At 43.3% G+C, this 17236-nt stretch overlaps 1 protein-coding gene across 2 annotated transcripts in view; it reads right to left on the bottom strand.

Moving 5' to 3' along the window:
• The window catches only part of LOC141048291 (cytochrome P450 1A1-like), a 47319-nt gene that overhangs the window by 10825 nt on the left and 19258 nt on the right, over positions 1-17236 (bottom strand). The window contains exon 6 of one of the 2 annotated variants that reach the window (XM_073543743.1): positions 9957-15929. The exons of the other annotated variant lie outside the window; for it this stretch is intronic. Within the exon in view, the coding sequence (XP_073399844.1) occupies positions 15722-15929 (208 nt within the window). The 3' untranslated portion in view covers positions 9957-15721. Of the gene's footprint in view, positions 1-9956; positions 15930-17236 lie in introns of those variants that run through there. 2 annotated transcript variants of the gene reach the window in all.

Here is a 17236-nt window from a genome sequence, read left to right as displayed (position 1 = left end):
TACTGCGTTTTTCTCTTGAATTCATCCACAAGTTTGCCTTTAACATACTCTAGTGTCAGCTCATCATCTGGCTGTGCATCTAGTGCAGTCACGAGTGTGTCATAACTCCCTGGAAGAACACTTAATAGAATCGTAGCAACATGAAAGTCTTTAATTTCTTCTCCAATACTTCTGAGAATGCTCCACAATCTCTAGGGTGTTTCTTATATAGTTCTGCATATTCTGTCCATCACTTATCTTAGACTGATACAACTTTCTTATGAGATAAAGCTTATTGCTGAGATTTGATCTTTCAAGCACTTTCTGGAACTCATCCCACATCTCATTTGCAGTTGCACACTTTCATATATGCACAATCTGATTATAAACTACCCTGAGGGAGTTTGTGCTTTGTGCTTTCTAATCCTTCTCTAGCCAATCATCTGGTAATGGATGAGGTACTTGTTCCTGAGTATATTTCCACGTACCTTCTCTTATGAGCAGCATCTTCAACTTAAATTTCCAGGACTGGTAGTTCTGTTTAGTGAGGCTTGGTACTGAGAACTTGACAGTAGAGTTGAGCGAAACGGGTCGGTCAATTTCAAAAGTCGCCGACTTTCGCAAAAGTCGGGTTTCATGAAACGAAACCTGACCATAGCGTGAGGTCGGCCACGAGGTCGGCGACCATGGCACCAAAGTCGCGTTTGAAATGATGCTTCAGCGCCCTTTTTCAGCCAATGATGGAGGACACACACTGTGGGCAACGCGATGACATAGGCAGCGGTCACCACCATCTATGAGAAGGGCATACAAGTGATTGTCTTGCTTTGTGTGACGTCACAGGGGCTATAAAAGGGGCATGCACACCGACCGCCATCTTACTTCTGCTGATCTCAGACTAGAGAGAGCTGCTACTGCTGATGATTGTGTAGGGAGAGCGCTAGGCAGGGAAGAAGATACAAAAAACTGCTTCTGCTGCTAGCGATTTTGCCTGTACAACACACCAGTTAGTGTGCAGTGCAAGGGGCTATATTTTGGTGCATCAGCTCTGTTGGTTATTAGGCTGCCTTATAAGGCTCCCTGATAGCTGCATTGCTGTTTTCACACTGCTGTGCAAACTGCTTTTTTAAAAGCAAAAATACTTTTCATCCTCTTTTTTGCCCAGTTACCAAGCGTTCATTTTTCCACACTTTTGAGTGCAGCCGTCCTGCTTATTATGCTGCCTGCTGCCATACTTGAGACTGAGAGCATCATTGTCAGCTTGCTAAAATCTCTAGGGAGATTCAAATTCTCCCCAGTCCTATATAGACATTTTATACACCATCCAATTTCAGCCTGTTATATTGAGGTGTAATCTACACTGGGCCTGATATAATAGTTCAATGTCCTCAAGTCTGTAGGGAGATTCAAATTCTCCCCAGTCCTATATAGACATTTTATACACCATCCAATTTCAGCCTGTTATATTGAGGTGTAATCTACACTGGGCCTGAGATAATAGTTCAGTGTCCTCAAGTCTGTAGGGAGATTCAAATTCTCCCCAATACTATATACACCTTGTACCTTGTTTTACAGTACCTTATTGCTGGTGGTATTTTGGGTACATTTTCCCAAAAATGAGGAAGTGTGCTGGAAGAGGCCGTGGAAGTGGGCAGGGGTTGCCAGCTGGTAATGATGGTGTTGGTGGTGGATCTGCAGGTAGTGGCAAAAGCACAATAGCACCTAATGCAGGAGGTGTTGAGCCTGCGTCATCGTCTGGCTCCACAAGGCCTCGAAGGCTCCCTTATCTGGGAGTAGGTAAACCGCTTTTAAAGCCAGAGCATCAGGAACAAGTTTTGGCTTACATTGCTGACACAGCCTCCAGCTCTATCGCCTCCTCTTCTGAACTTTCAAAAAATAAAAGCACTGAGTCGTCATTGGAGGCTGATGGTCAGGAACCACACCTTTCCTTGTGTCCTTCACCCATACCAAAAGTAAAGGATGCGGCAGGCCTCACTACAGATTACTCCATGGAGCTCTTTTCACATACCATGCCTGGGTTATCAAGTCAAATCGTGAATTACCTAGTCCAAGAAGAATCTGACATGGAGTGCACTGATGCACAGCCACTGCTAGATTTATCTGCTGGTACATTCACTCAGAGCACTACATTGTCCTCGCAGTGTACTGAGCCAGAATCTGACCCTGATGAAACTCAGGTGCCCCTTCCCGCATACTATACCACCTTACATGGTGACACAGAGGAAGGTGCACATGACATTGAAGAGGAGGTGATGGATGACCCAGTTGTTGACCCAGATTGGCATCCATTGGGGGGAAGAGGGTGCCGCTGCCAATAGCTCAGAAGAGGAGGAGGTGCATCCTCAGCAGGCATCGACATCGCAACAGCTGTTATCTGGCATGCCCGGAGCACTCCAAAAACGGGTTACAAAAACCAAAAGAGTTGCAGGACAGCTAGGCCAGACGGTCAAATTAGCACAGCGTGCAAGACCTCAAAATAGTAGGAAGAGTGCAGTGTGGCACTTTTTTCAACAAAATCCTAATGATCAGGCAAAGGTTATCTGTAAGAAGTGCGCAAAGACATTTAGCCGAGGGAAAAATCTGAGAAATTTGAATACCAGTTGCATGCTTAGACATTTAACCATCATGCACTTGCAAGCGTGGACGGACTACCAAACCTCACGTACCACATATGCAACTGCTCCCATTGAAGGTAGTCAGCAATGCTACATCGTTTCCCCCACTGTAAGCCCACCGGTTAGCACACCACCAGCAGCAAACGTTGAGGTGTCGTCGCAAGGCCAAAGCAGTCAGGGAATCACAATGTTATTGCAACGAAAGACTGAATGTAGGCCATCAGAAAGAACACCAACTCCATCACCATCATCAACCCTCTCTCAGTCCGCCATGTCCACCCCTAGTTCCACCATATGCAGCTCTCAAGTCCAGCTCACCCTACCAGAGACTCTGAGTAGGACAAGAAAGTACTCATCCTCTCATCCGCGTACACTGGGTTTGAACGCCCACATAGCCAAACTAATCTCGTTAGAGATGATGCCCCACCGGTTGGTTGAAAGCGAAGCTTTCCGCGAACTCATGGCCTACGCAGTACCACGCTATGACCTACCCAGTTGGCAATTCTTTTCTCGCAAAGCCATCCCAGCCCTCCACCTTCATGTGAAAGACCACATTGTCCATGCACTCAAGCAATCAGTGAGTGGAAAGGTGCACCTCACAACAGATGCATGGTCCAGTAGGCATGGCCAGGGCCGTTACGTGTCCATCACTGCGCATTGGGTTAATGTGGTGGATGCAGGGTCCACAGGGGACAGCGGCGGTGGGACAGTGCTGCCTAGCCTATGGTATAGTAAACAGTTGGGTGTAGGCATTCGACCCTCCTCCTCCTCCAGAAGCGAAAGCTCGTCCACAGAGCGCAGTCGCACGAGTACTCCATCCGCAGCTGCCAGTGTTGCACACTCGGTGTTCCACTATCGAACAGCTAGTGGTAAGTGTCAGCAGGCTGTGTTGAAGATGATGCGTTTGGGCGACAGACACACCGCGAACGTACTGGCCGACTACTTGCAGCGACAAACTGAGTCATGGCTGGGCAGTCTACATCTTGAGGCAGGCAAGGTAGTTAGTGATAACGGCCGGGATTTTGTGGCAGCCATAGCCCTTTCAAAACTCCGACACATACAGTTGTGGCCAAAAGTATTGACACCCCTGCAATTTTGTCAGATAATACTGTTTCTTCCTGAAAATTATTGCAAACACAAATTCTTTGTTATTATTATCTTCATTTAATTTGTCTTAAGTGAAAAAACACAAAAAGAATTGTCCTAAAGCCAAATTGGATATAATTCCACACCAAACATAAAAATGAGGGTGGACAAAAGTATTGGCACTGTTCGAAAAATCATGTGATGCTTCTCTAATTTGTGTAATTAACAGCACCTGTAACTTACCTGTGGCACCTAACAGGTGTTGGCAATAACTAAATCACACTTGCAGCCAGTTGACATGGATTAAAGTTGACTCAACCTCTGTCCTGTGTCCTTGTGTGTACCACATTGAGCATGGAGAAAAGAAAGAAGACCAAAGAACTGTCTGAGGACTTGAGAAACCAAATTGTGAGGAAGCATGAGCAATCTCAAGGCTACAAGTCCATCGCCAAAGACCTGAATGTTCCTGTGTCTACCGTGCACAGTGTTATCAAGAAGTTTAAAGCCCATGGCACTGTGGCTAACCTCCCTAGATTTGGACGGAAAAGAAAAATTGACAAGAGATTTCAACGCAAGATTGCGCAGATGTTGGATAAAGAACCTCGACTAACATCCAAACAAGTTCAAGCTGCCCTGCAGTCCGAGGGTACAACAGTGTCAACCCGTACTATCCATCGGCGTCTGAATGAAAAGGGACAGTATGGTAGGAGACCCAGGAAGACCCCACTTCTTACCCCGAGACATAAAAAAGCCAGGCTGGAGTTTGCCAAAACTTACCTGAGAAAGCTTAAAACGTTTTGGAAGAATGTTCTCTGGTCAGATGAGACAAAAGTAGAACTTTTTGGGCAAAGGCATCAACATAGAGTTTACAGGAGAAAAAAAGAGGCATTCAAAGAAAAAACACGGTCCCTACAGTGAAACATGGCGGAGGTTCCCTGATGTTTTGGGGATGCTTTGCTGCCTCTGGCACTGGACTGCTTGACCGTGTGCATGGCATTATGAAGTCTCAAGACTACCAACAAATTTTGCAGCATAATATAGGGCCCAGTGTGAGAAAGCTGGATCTCCCTCAGAGGTCATGGGTCTTCCAGCAGGACAATGACCCAAAACACACTTCAAAAAGCACTAGAAAATGGTTTGAGAGAAAGCACTGGAGACTTCTAAGGTGGCCATCAATGAGTCCAGACCTGAATCCCATAGAACACCTGTGGAGAGATCTAAAAATGGCAGTTTGGAGAAGGCACCCTTCTAATATCAGGGACCTGGAGCAGTTTGCCAAAGAAGAATATATAAAATTCCAGCAGAGCATTGTAAGAAACTCTTTGATGGTTACCGGAAGCAGTTGGTCGCAGTTATTTTGGCTAAAGGTTGTGCAACCAAGTATTAGGCTGAGGGTGCCAATACTTTTGTCTGGCCCATTTTTGGAATTTTGTGTGAAATGATCAATGTTTTGCTTTTTGCTTCATTCTCTTTTGTGTTTTTTCATTTAAGACAAATTAAATGAAGAAAATAATACCAAATAATTTGTGATTGCAATCATTTTCAGGAAGAAACTGAGTATTATCTGACAAAATTGCAGGGGTGTCAATACTTTTGGCCACAACTGTACCTTGCCTGGCTCACACCTTGTGGTGCAGTGCTTCCTCAATAATTATCCGGAGTTAACAGTCCTGCTCCAGAAGGTCCGAAGACTGTGCTCGCACATCCGCCGGTCGCCCGTACACTCCAATCGTATGCAGAAGCTGCTCCAACTTCCCAAGCACCGCCTAATTACCGACGTTGCAACAAGGTGGAACTCCACCCTGCACATGGTTGAAAGGCTGTGCGAACAGAGGCAGGCTGTAATGCATTTGTGGGAGGATACACGGTCAGGCACTTTGAGGGCAGACATGGAGATGTCGGCTGTGCAGTGGTCGAAGCTGAAAGACCTCTGTTAAGTCCTTCAGTGTTTTGAGGAATGCAACCGACTGGTAAGCGCAGACGACGCCATCATAAGCATGAGCATCCCACTTATGCGTCTGCTCATGCAAACTTTGACGCACATTAAGGAGCAGGCGTCTGCAGCCGAGGAGGATGAGGAAGAGGAGGAGGGAAGCTTTGATGACAGTCAGCCATTGTCTCCTCCGGGACCTCTCCTGGATGAGGTGGAGGAAGAAGAGGAAGAGGAGGAGGAGGATTATGATGGGGATGATTATTTAGGGGAGGAGGATGCTTCTCGTGGGGCAAGAGAAAATGTTGGCGTGGCAAGGTCTTGTACAGGGTTTGTGCGTGACTGGAGGGATGCGGATTTGCCAGAAAGTGCTCCTCCACCCAGCACTCGCAGTGCATCATTGAGACCGGGAACATTGGCCCACATGTCAGATTATGCCTTGCAGATCCTAAAAAGGGACCCCCGCATTGCCAAAATGATGAACGATGATGACTACAGGTTGGCCAGCATCCTGGATCCACGCTATAAAGGCAAATTCCAAAACATCATGCCATAGGAGAACCTTGACTTAATATTGGCTAACAAACAAGCAACTCTGGTAAACCGTTTGTTTGAGGCATTCCCAGCACACAGCAGCGGTGATGGTTCTCCAACGAGCCGTAGGGGGAAACATGGAAGAGGTGTTCATGGTGCACACATGAGAAGTGGCGTTGGAGACAGGGGTTTCATGACCATGTTGTGGACTGATTTTTCAAGTCCCACTCACACGACTGGTAATACTGCATCGATTGAAAGTGACAGGAGACAGCAGTTGTCAACTATGGTTACAAACTACTCATCCCATATCGATGTTCTCCCTCACAGGTCATTCCCCTTTGACTATTGGGCCTCTAAACTGGACGCCTGGCCTGAATTCGCACAATATCCCTTACAGGAGCTCGCTTGCCCTGCTGCTAGTGTGCTATCGGAAAGAGTCTTCAGTGCTGCTGGCTCAATCCTGACAGAAAAAAGGACCCGCCTGTCGACCCAAAATGTTGATGATCTAACCTTCATTAAAATGAACCATGCATGGGTTTCAAAGGATTTTGTCCCACCTTCCCCTGATGACACATAGGTTGCCAGAAAAATGGCTCGCTTTTATCCTCCTCTTCCTCGGACTTCTCCAATTCCTCCATTTGCAGCTGCTGAATGTCCAACATCAACAAATGCCATTTTTTAAACCTCCCTAACTGGGCTGCCTCCCCCCCCATGGCAAGGGTCACCACCTAGCGCACGCAACCGTGCAAGTGCTATTGCCCTGGACAGGTGGGTGGGCCGACACTTGGGCGCCGGCACTGGCACAGGGTCCCTCATAGTGCAATCAAGTGCCTCTGATGGTGTGGGTGCACATCCACCGTCAGACACACCGGCGTACTATGAGGGGCCCAGTGCCAGTACCAACACCCATGAGTGGGCCCCCCTTGCTTGGGCAGGGCCCCAGCATTTGCAATATTTACCTCTCCCTGCTCCTCCGCTGTGTAGTCTGGGCTGTCAAATCCTTCCCTGGGACTGCCACTACAAATTTGGTGAACTGATAGATGATGGTTAAGACGTAGCTATGCCCTGTCCTGCTGGCCGGGCTCTAGCTTCAGATGATCAATGGCTTCTATTTGTTATGGACGTCGACTCACAATGAGATGCAGTGGTGGTTTATCATCAGCTTTCACAGTTTTCCTACTCACAGACGTGTGACATTCTTGCCCACATTTTTAAATGTGCCCTCTCATGCCAATCCAATAGAATCGCCTACAGCCTGTGGCTTCTGTCTTTTGCACTCCAAAGTTACCTGACAGATCATGATAGGCAGTGAGGACCATGTCTACATCTCTCCCTGTGATCAAAATTTGATGGAGATGAGTAACGGTGATGGGATCAACGGTACTGCGATACAGCAACCCTTTCTTCAAAAAGAACTGTTTTCGCTGTCTCCACACACAAAGTAATTGAGGGTCAGCATCCCCTCTGAGAATTCTCCTGGGAGTTTTTCCCATGATTAGTAATTCCTAAATTTCTGCAATCGCTCCACTTTATGTCTGTTCTTTTATCCATCTCGTTTCCTCTTGCAGAGAGTCTGGACTGTCTTACTGAGATAGAAATATTTATGAAGATTTAAAATTACCCTAACAGTGTTTACTGGTGTACGCTTCAAAAACATTTCCTTTTTTCTACTTTTTAGATTGTTGTCTAATCCATACTGAGGCTGTGAGTGCCTTTGTCGGACTCCGGAAATAAACACGGAGATTTTAAATGTTTAAACTATGTTATATGTACCTGTTATCCGGTGATACTGTACCCTTTCTCAACTTTCTGCAATCTTGTCGAATCCATATTGTGCCTGAGACCATCTGAGTCTGCCTCCTGATTACAGATGAGTGGTGTTTGAGTGGAACTGTTGGCCAAGTTCAAATTCTAGCTGTTTTGGGCGGTGTTAGATCCGTTCGTCGAACTACAACACTTTGAATAAATTAGTTTAATATATCCGGTACTATGGGTGATCAACAATTTCCATAGTCCCCAAAGGGGATGGGCCACTCTAAACATAATACAAAATTCACACATGGGAAGAGCATGCTGCCCAATGTAAATAAACATCCAAAAAAGTTAGATTAAAAAATCCTTTTATTAGACATCACATAAAATCACAAAATCATAGTAATAGTAAATGAAGTAGTCAGTGTTTGGGAAACAAGAACAGATTCCCCAAAACTAACTCATGGCCTAGGCACCAGCGAAGTACACCATGAGAAAAATTCCTAAAAAGAAGGGGGGCAGTAAAATGCCCATATCAGAACCATTCCCCATGTATACATATAACACGTCTCTTTGAATCCCATAAGTATCCGAAATATATGTATATCTAAATGAAAAAATAAGGAGACTGCTAGTAAGACAGAACTGTGGCCAGCATGCATGGAGACGCCTACCAGTGGGGCTATGCCTTCCCTTCTAAATAAAGTGACGGTGCAGATCAAAGTGCCATATCGTGCTTACCCTTATGGGTGAATATGTGAGTTCCAGGAACGTGCCCCAACGCACGTTTCACCTATCTGGCTTCCTCGGGGGGCAGCCCCACTGGTAGGCGTCTCCATGCATGCTGGCCACAGTGCTGTCTTACTAGCAGTCTCCTTATTTTTTCAGCATTCCAAAGGTGGACATCAGTCACTGGAGCAGCATTTACAGGGCCCATTACACAGTGGAGCATTAGAAATGGGGCCCATTATACACTCACTGGCCACTTTATTAGGTACACCTGTCCAACTGTGTGTTAAGACTTAATTTCTAATCAGCCAATCACATGGCGGCAACTCAGTGCATTTAGGCATGTAGACATGGTCAAGACAATCTCCTGCAGTTCAAACCGAGCATCAGTATGGGTAAGAAAGGTGATTTGAGTGCCTTTGAACGTGGCATGATTGTTGGTGCCAGAAGGGCTGGTCTGAGAATTTCAGAAACTGCTGATCTACTGGGATTTTCACGCACAACCATCTCTAGGGTTTACAGAGAATGGTCCGAAAAAGAAAAAAAATCCAGTGAGCGGCAGTTCTGTGGCCGGAAATGCCATGTTGATGCCAGAGGTCAGAGGAGAATGGGCAAACTGGTTCGAGCTGATAGAAAGGCAACAGTGACTCAAATTGCCACCCGTTACAACCAAGGTAGGCAGAAGAGCATCTCTGAACGCACAGTGCGTCAAACTTTGAGGCAGATGGGCTACAGCAGCAGAAGACCACACTGGGTACCACTCCTCTCAGCTAAGAACAGGAAACTGAGGCTACAATTTGCACAAGCTCATCGAAATTGGACAGTAGAAGATTGGAAAAACGTTGCCTGGTCTGATGAGTCTCGATTTCTGCTGCGACATTCGGATGGTAGGGTCAGAATTTGGCATAAACAACATGAAAGCATGGATCCATCCTGCCTTGTATCAACGGTTCAGGCTGGTGGTGGTGGTGTCATGGTGTTGGGAATTTTTTCTGGGCACTCTTTGGGCCCCTTGGTACCAATTGAGCATCGTTGCAACGCCACAGCCTACCTGAGTATTGTTGCTGACCATGTCCATCCCTTTATGACCACAATGTACCCAACATCTGATGGCTACTTTCAGCAGGATAATGCGCCATGTCATAAAGCTCGAATCATCTCAGATTGGTTTCTTGAACATGACAATGAGTTTACTGTACTCAAATGGCCTCCTCAGTCACCAGATCTCAATCCAATAGAGCATCTTTGGGATGTGGTGGAACGGGAGATTCGCATCAGGGATGTGCAGCCGACAAATCTGCGCCAACTGTGTGATGCCATCATGTCAATATGGTCCAAAATCTCTGAGGAATGCTTCCAGCACCTTGTTGAATCTCTGCCACGAAGAATTGAGGCAGTTCTGAAGGCAAAAGGGGGTCCAACCCCTTACTAGCATGGTGTACCTAATAAAGTGGCCAGTGAGTGTATATGGAGCATTATTTGGGCCCATAAGACACTGGAGCTTCATCCATGGTGAACAACATATACTGTAGCATTATGTGGAGCTCATCATATACTGTATCTAACATTATATGGGACCAATGATTCTGTATGGAGAAATATATGGGCCTCATTACTCTGTATGGCGCACTATGCGGTGGCCATAATACTGTATGGAGGAATATACTGTCTGTTTTTGGAGCTATTGGAGAATTTAAAATGGATATCAGTCATGTGATGTAAGAATTTTTCATTGTAAAGTACTGCTATTTCTCTGCCCTATCAAAGGATCATGAATTGTGTCATGTATTAATGGAGCCCAGTGATACTCTTTGGCCCTGGGCCCACAAAAATCTGGAGCCAGCACTACCCCCCCCCCACAACTTTAGCCAAATAACCCCCATTTTTCAATGCCTAACTATTATTATAAAGTAAATTAAGGTTGACAAGCTTAAGGAATAAGAATTGATGTTTTTGGCATTAAAATGGGCACTCTAGGAGTGTTTCCTGTCCTCCACTCACTGCCGACTTTTCTTCCCCATTGACTTACATTGGGTTTCGTGTTTCAGTCGGACTTCCACTTTTCACAATAATCGGCTGATTTCGTTCGACCCGACTTTTGCGAAAGTCGGGTTTCGTGAAACCCGACGACCCAAAAAAAGGCAAAGTCGCTCATCTCTACTTGACAGGATTGCTGCTAGTGGACATCTTCTCTGTTGCTCTGTGCTGCTTTTTCTCTGGGCTTCTGTTACTGTGTTACTCTGGGGTTCTGCGTCACTCTGGGCCCATAACCTGTTGGCAACAGATTATTCAGGATACTCTCCAAGCGTGTGACATCAAAGCTTCTTTATTCAGGAACAATCAGAAGCAATATATGATAAGCTTAATAGATCAGGAATAAATCATTTGTGTGTCTCTATCTGTGCAGCATCTACAGCAGGCTGCTTCTCTCATACACAGACAGAAAAAGCAGGAAAAACAGTCACATGCTATCCCTGTGGAAGACTCTGGGAGTTTTTTTTGTTCTAACTTTAAGAAACAGCATACAAATCTAGCAACTAAACACACATAGACAGGAATGGAGTTGTTGCACCAAACATATTCCAAACAGGCTGTCACTGGTATACCATGACAAAGAATAGCCAGAAGACCACAGTATCTGATTTCTCCTACTCCTACTTTCAACAAATCTTTGTTAACCCCTTCACTCCGAAGCTTGTTCTCACCTTCCTGATCAGGCCAATTTTTATCATTCTGACCATTGTCACTTTAAGAGGTCATACCTCTGGAACGCTTCAACGGATCCCGGGATTCTGAAAAGGTTTTCTTGTGACATATTGTATTTTGTGATAGTGGTAAAATTTCTTTGATATGACTTGTGTTTATTTGTGAAAAAAATGGAAATCTGGCGAAAATTTAGAAAATTTCGCAATTGTCAAATTTTTAATTTTTATGCCCTTAAAGCAGAGAGTCATATTGCACAAAATGGTTAAAAAATAACATTTCCCACATGTCTACTTTACATCAGCACAATTTGAGAAATATATTTTTTTGTTAGGAAGTTATAAGGGTTAAAAGTTGACCAGCGATTTCTCATTTTTAGAACAAAATTTGCTAAACTTTTTTTTAGGGACCACCTCACACTTGAGGTGACTTTAAGGGGCCTATATGATAGAAAACGCTCAAAAATGACACCATTCTAAAAACGGCACCCCTCAAGGTTCTCAAAATATTCAAGAAGTTTATTAACCCTTCAGGTGCTTCACAGGAATTTTTGGAATGTGTAAGGAAAAAATAAACATTTACCTTTCTTTCACAAAAATCTTCCTTTAAAGACCTATTTTTTTTTTTACTTTTGCAAGGGTAACAGGAGAAAATGGACAATGCATTTTGTTGTGTAACTTTTCTGAGCATGCTGATACACCATATGTGGGGGAAATCTACTGTTTGAGAACACGGCAGGGCTTGGAAGGGAAGGAGCACCAATTGACTTTTGGAATACAAAATTTGATGGAATAATTAGCGGACACCATGTTGCATTTGAAGAGCCCTTGATGTGCCTAAACAGTGTAAACCCCCCACATGTCACACCATTTTGGAAAGTAGACCCCTTATGGAACTTATCTAGATGTTTATTAGCACTTTGAAGCCACAGGTGCTTCACAGAAGTTTATAGCATAGAGCCGTGGGAATAAAAAAAATCACATTTCCAAAAAAAAATCTTTTTTTAGCTCCAAATTTTACATATTCTTACGGGTAGCAGGAGAAATTTCTCCATACGATTTGTTGTGCAATTTCTCCTGAGTACAGCAATATTCCATATGTGGGGCATACTACTGTTTGGGCTCATGCCAGAACTTGGAATGCAAGGAGCGGCATTTGATTTTTTGAATGCAAAATTTGATGGAATAATTAGCGGACGCCATTTGCCTTTTGGAACACCAAATTAACTGGAATTGAGAGTGGATGCTGTGTCGCATTTGGAGAGCCCCTGATGTGCCTAAACAGTGGAAACCACCCACAAGTGACACCATTTTTAAAACTAGACCCCTTTGGGACCTTATCTAGATGTGTATTGAGCACCTTGAACTCCCAGGTGCTTCACAGAAGTTTATAAAGCTAAGCCGCAAAAATAAAAAAAATCACATTTTTCCCACAAAAATCTTTTTTAGCTCCAAATGTTGTATTTTCACAAAGGTAACAGAAAAAAGGGACCTCAAAAATTGTTTTGCAATTTCTCCTGAGTTCACCGATACCCCATATGTGGTCTTAAACAACTTTTGAGGGATAGTGCAAAGCTCAGAAGGGAAGTAGCGCCATATAACAGTGCAGATTTTGCTGTACGGATTTGAGGGTGCCATGTCAAATTTGCAGAGCCCCTGAGGTGCCATAACAGCAGAGCCCCTCATAAGTGACCCCAATTAAACCTCTCAATGAATTCATCTAGGGATGCATTGATTATAATGACACTACAGGTGTATCACAAACTTTTATACCATTGGGCAGTGAAGATAAAATTATTTACATTTTTACCACCAAGATTATCTTTCAGCCCCAAGTTTTACATTTTCATACTGGCAAATGGATAAAAATGGCACCAGAATTTGTCCCACAATTTCTGCTGAATATAGAAATACCCCATATGTGGTTGTACAGTATTGTTCTACTTTGCCATAAGGATTGACTCAGGAGGGACAGAGCGATATTTGCCTCCAGGAACGCAGATTTTCCTAAACTAGTTTGCGGATTCCGTATAAATAGCCCATAAGTGCTACTAAAGCAGAAACCCCCTCAAGTTACCCAATTTTGGAAATTATAATCCTTTGGGAATTCATCTACCAATGTAGTGACTATTTTGACTCCATGGGTGGTTTCCAGAATCAGGCAGTAGTGGATGTTGCTGAGTGAAAATTGCAAACTGCCGTTGTAGTGACCAATACATTATGCCCAGCTCATTCTTCTGGAGACACGCACCTGTAAATTAGGCAGGCTCTCATCACTACAGAAATGCCAAACATGTGGCTGCTAAATGTTGTTTAGGAACACTGGGGCTCAGAAGGGAGGGGGGCATTTGAATTTGGGAGCAGAGAATTTGCTGAATTTCTTTTGGGGGGCGAGGAGCCATTTAGTTTTTCCAGAGCCTTTGTGCTACCAGTAACGTGGTAGCCCCCTATATTTCCATTAACAGATGACAGATCTGAGTGAGGACTTGCTGTTTTGTGGATTGAGTGAAAGCTTTTATTGGGAACATTTTACATAGCGTTTGGGATTACAGTTATCCGGCGCTCTAAGCTGACCACTTACTTAGTGGTTTCCATCTAAATCTCAGAGTGACGTGATTCAGATGAAACCCCCGATGGTTCCATTCACTATAGTGAGGCAGCATAGTTACTCTGGACTCTGGACTCCATCTGGCCAAAGTTACGATGTGTCCTTCTTTTCAGAAGTGCACAAAACTGTGGCCGATGGCACTTTTGTGCAATCCTAAAAAGACGGACACCGCCAGATCACAGGTTAGACGGCATCCACAGTGCCTCAATCTGCCTCATTATAGGGAATCTTCAGACAGAGGTTCTGTCTGAATCACGTATTTCAGAGATTTTCACCGAAACACTGGTGTAAGTACTCAGCACAGAGCGCAGGATAAATGTGCACCAAGTCTTACTGCGATCTTTGGGAAGCAAAATAAAAAAATTAACAGCATGTGAAGAATTGGCTTTATTTTTTTTATGCCATTCCTCATGCGGTATTAGTGATTAGACGACTTTATTCTTCGGGTCGGTGCGAATACAGCAATACCAGATTTATATCGGGTTTTCATGTTTGTCTGCTGTCACACACTAAAAGACGCCTTTCATTGTGAAAACTAGTTTTTTTGTCACCATTTTTTTAGAGCTTTAATATATTCATATTTTGCCTACAGAGTCATGTGAGGGTTTGTTTTTTTGCGGGACGAACTGACGTTTCTATTGGTACCATTTTCGGGCACATGACACTTTTTGATTGCTTTCTATTCTGATTTTTGGGAGACAGAATGAACAAAAACCAGCAATTCAGGAATTGCTTTTTTTTATACCGTTCCACGTGTCATAAGGCAGCTTTATTCTTTGGGTCAGTATCATTACAGAGACACCTCATTTATATCTTTTTTATGTTTTGGTGCTTTTACACAATAAAAACTATTTTATAGAAAAAGTATTTTTGCATCGCTTTATTCTGTGAGCTATAACTTTTTTATTTTTCTGCTAATATAGCTGTATTGCAGCAAGTTTTTTGCGGGACAAGATGCCGTTTTCAGTGGTACTATTTTTATTTACATCCGTCTTTTTGATCGCATTTTATTGCACTTTCTGTTTGGCAGTATGATGCAGCAAGTTTTTTGCGGGACAAGATGCCGTTTTCAGTGGTACTATTTTTATTTACATCCGTCTTTTTGATCGCGTTTTATTGCACTTTCTGTTTGGCAGTATGATGGTAAAGCATTGCTTTTTCCTCTTTTTTATGGTGTTCACTGAAGGGGTTAACTAGTGGGACAGTTTTATAGAGCGGGTAGTTACGGACGCAGCAATACCAAATATGTGCACTTTTATTGTTTTTTTATTTACATAAATAAATGTATTTATAGGAAAATATTTATCTCTTTTTTCCTTTATTTAGGCACTATGCGGTGGCCATAATACTGTATGGAGGAATATACTGTCTGTTTTTGGAGCTATTGGAGAATTTAAAATGGATATCAGTCATGTGATGTAAGAATTTTTCATTGTAAAGTACTGCTATTTCTCTGCCCTATCAAAGGATCATGAATTGTGTCATGTATTAAAGGAGCCCAGTGATACTCTTTGGCCCTGGGCCCACAAAAATCTGGAGCCAGCACTACCCCCCCCCACAACTTTAGCCAAATAACCCCCAGTTTTCAATGCCTAACTATTATTATAAAGTAAATTAAGGTTGACAAGCTTAAGGAATAAGAATTGATGTTTTTGGCATTAAAATGGGCACTCTAGGAGTGTTTCCTGTCCTCCACTCACTGCCGACTTTTCTTCCCCATTGACTTACATTGGGTTTCGTGTTTCAGTCGGACTTCCACTTTTCACAATAATCGGCTGATTTCGTTCGACCCGACTTTTGCGAAAGTCGGGTTTCGTGAAACCCGACGACCCAAAAAAAGGCAAAGTCGCTCATCTCTACTTGACAGGATTGCTGCTAGTGGACATCTTCTCTGTTGCTCTGTGCTGCTTTTTCTCTGGGCTTCTGTTACTGTGTTACTCTGGGGTTCTGCGTCACTCTGGGCCCATAACCTGTTGGCAACAGATTATTCAGGATACTCTCCAAGCGTGTGACATCAAAGCTTCTTTATTCAGGAACAATCAGAAGCAATATATGATAAGCTTAATAGATCAGGAATAAATCATTTGTGTGTCTCTATCTGTGCAGCATCTACAGCAGGCTGCTTCTCTCATACACAGACAGAAAAAGCAGGAAAAACAGTCACATGCTATCCCTGTGGAAGACTCTGGGAGTTTTTTTTGTTCTAACTTTAAGAAACAGCATACAAATCTAGCAACTAAACACACATAGACAGGAATGGAGTTGTTGCACCAAACATATTCCAAACAGGATGTCACTGGTATACCATGACAAAGAATAGCCAGAAGACCACAGTATCTGATTTCTCCTACTCCTACTTTCAACAAATCTTTGTTAACCCCTTCACTCCGAAGCTTGTTCTCACCTTCCTGATCAGGCCAATTTTTATCATTCTGACCATTGTCACTTTAAGAGGTCATACCTCTGGAACGCTTCAACGGATCCCGGGATTCTGAAAAGGTTTTCTTGTGACATATTGTATTTTGTGATAGTGGTAAAATTTCTTTGATATGACTTGTGTTTATTTGTGAAAAAAATGGAAATCTGGCGAAAATTTAGAAAATTTCGCAATTGTCAAATTTTTAATTTTTATGCCCTTAAAGCAGAGAGTCATATTGCACAAAATGGTTAAAAAATAACATTTCCCACATGTCTACTTTACATCAGCACAATTTGAGAAATATATTTTTTTGTTAGGAAGTTATAAGGGTTAAAAGTTGACCAGCGATTTCTCATTTTTAGAACAAAATTTGCTAAACTTTTTTTTAGGGACCACCTCACACTTGAGGTGACTTTAAGGGGCCTATATGATAGAAAACGCTCAAAAATGACACCATTCTAAAAACGGCACCCCTCAAGGTTCTCAAAATATTCAAGAAGTTTATTAACCCTTCAGGTGCTTCACAGGAATTTTTGGAATGTGTAAGGAAAAAATAAACATTTACCTTTCTTTCACAAAAATCTTCCTTTAAAGACCTATTTTTTTTTTTACTTTTGCAAGGGTAACAGGAGAAAATGGACAATGCATTTTGTTGTGTAACTTTTCTGAGCATGCTGATACACCATATGTGGGGGAAATCTACTGTTTGAGAACACGGCAGGGCTTGGAAGGGAAGGAGCACCAATTGACTTTTGGAATACAAAATTTGATGGAATAATTAGCGGACACCATGTTGCATTTGAAGAGCCCTTGATGTGCCTAAACAGTGTAAACCTCCCACATGTGACACCATTTTGG

This window comes from Dendrobates tinctorius, unplaced genomic scaffold (assembly GCF_039654945.1).
Source record: "Dendrobates tinctorius isolate UK_male_01 unplaced genomic scaffold, ASM3965494v1 ptg000134l, whole genome shotgun sequence".
Lineage (NCBI taxonomy): Eukaryota > Metazoa > Chordata > Amphibia > Anura > Dendrobatidae > Dendrobates > Dendrobates tinctorius.
This window is presented reverse-complemented; position numbering and strand designations above follow the sequence as displayed.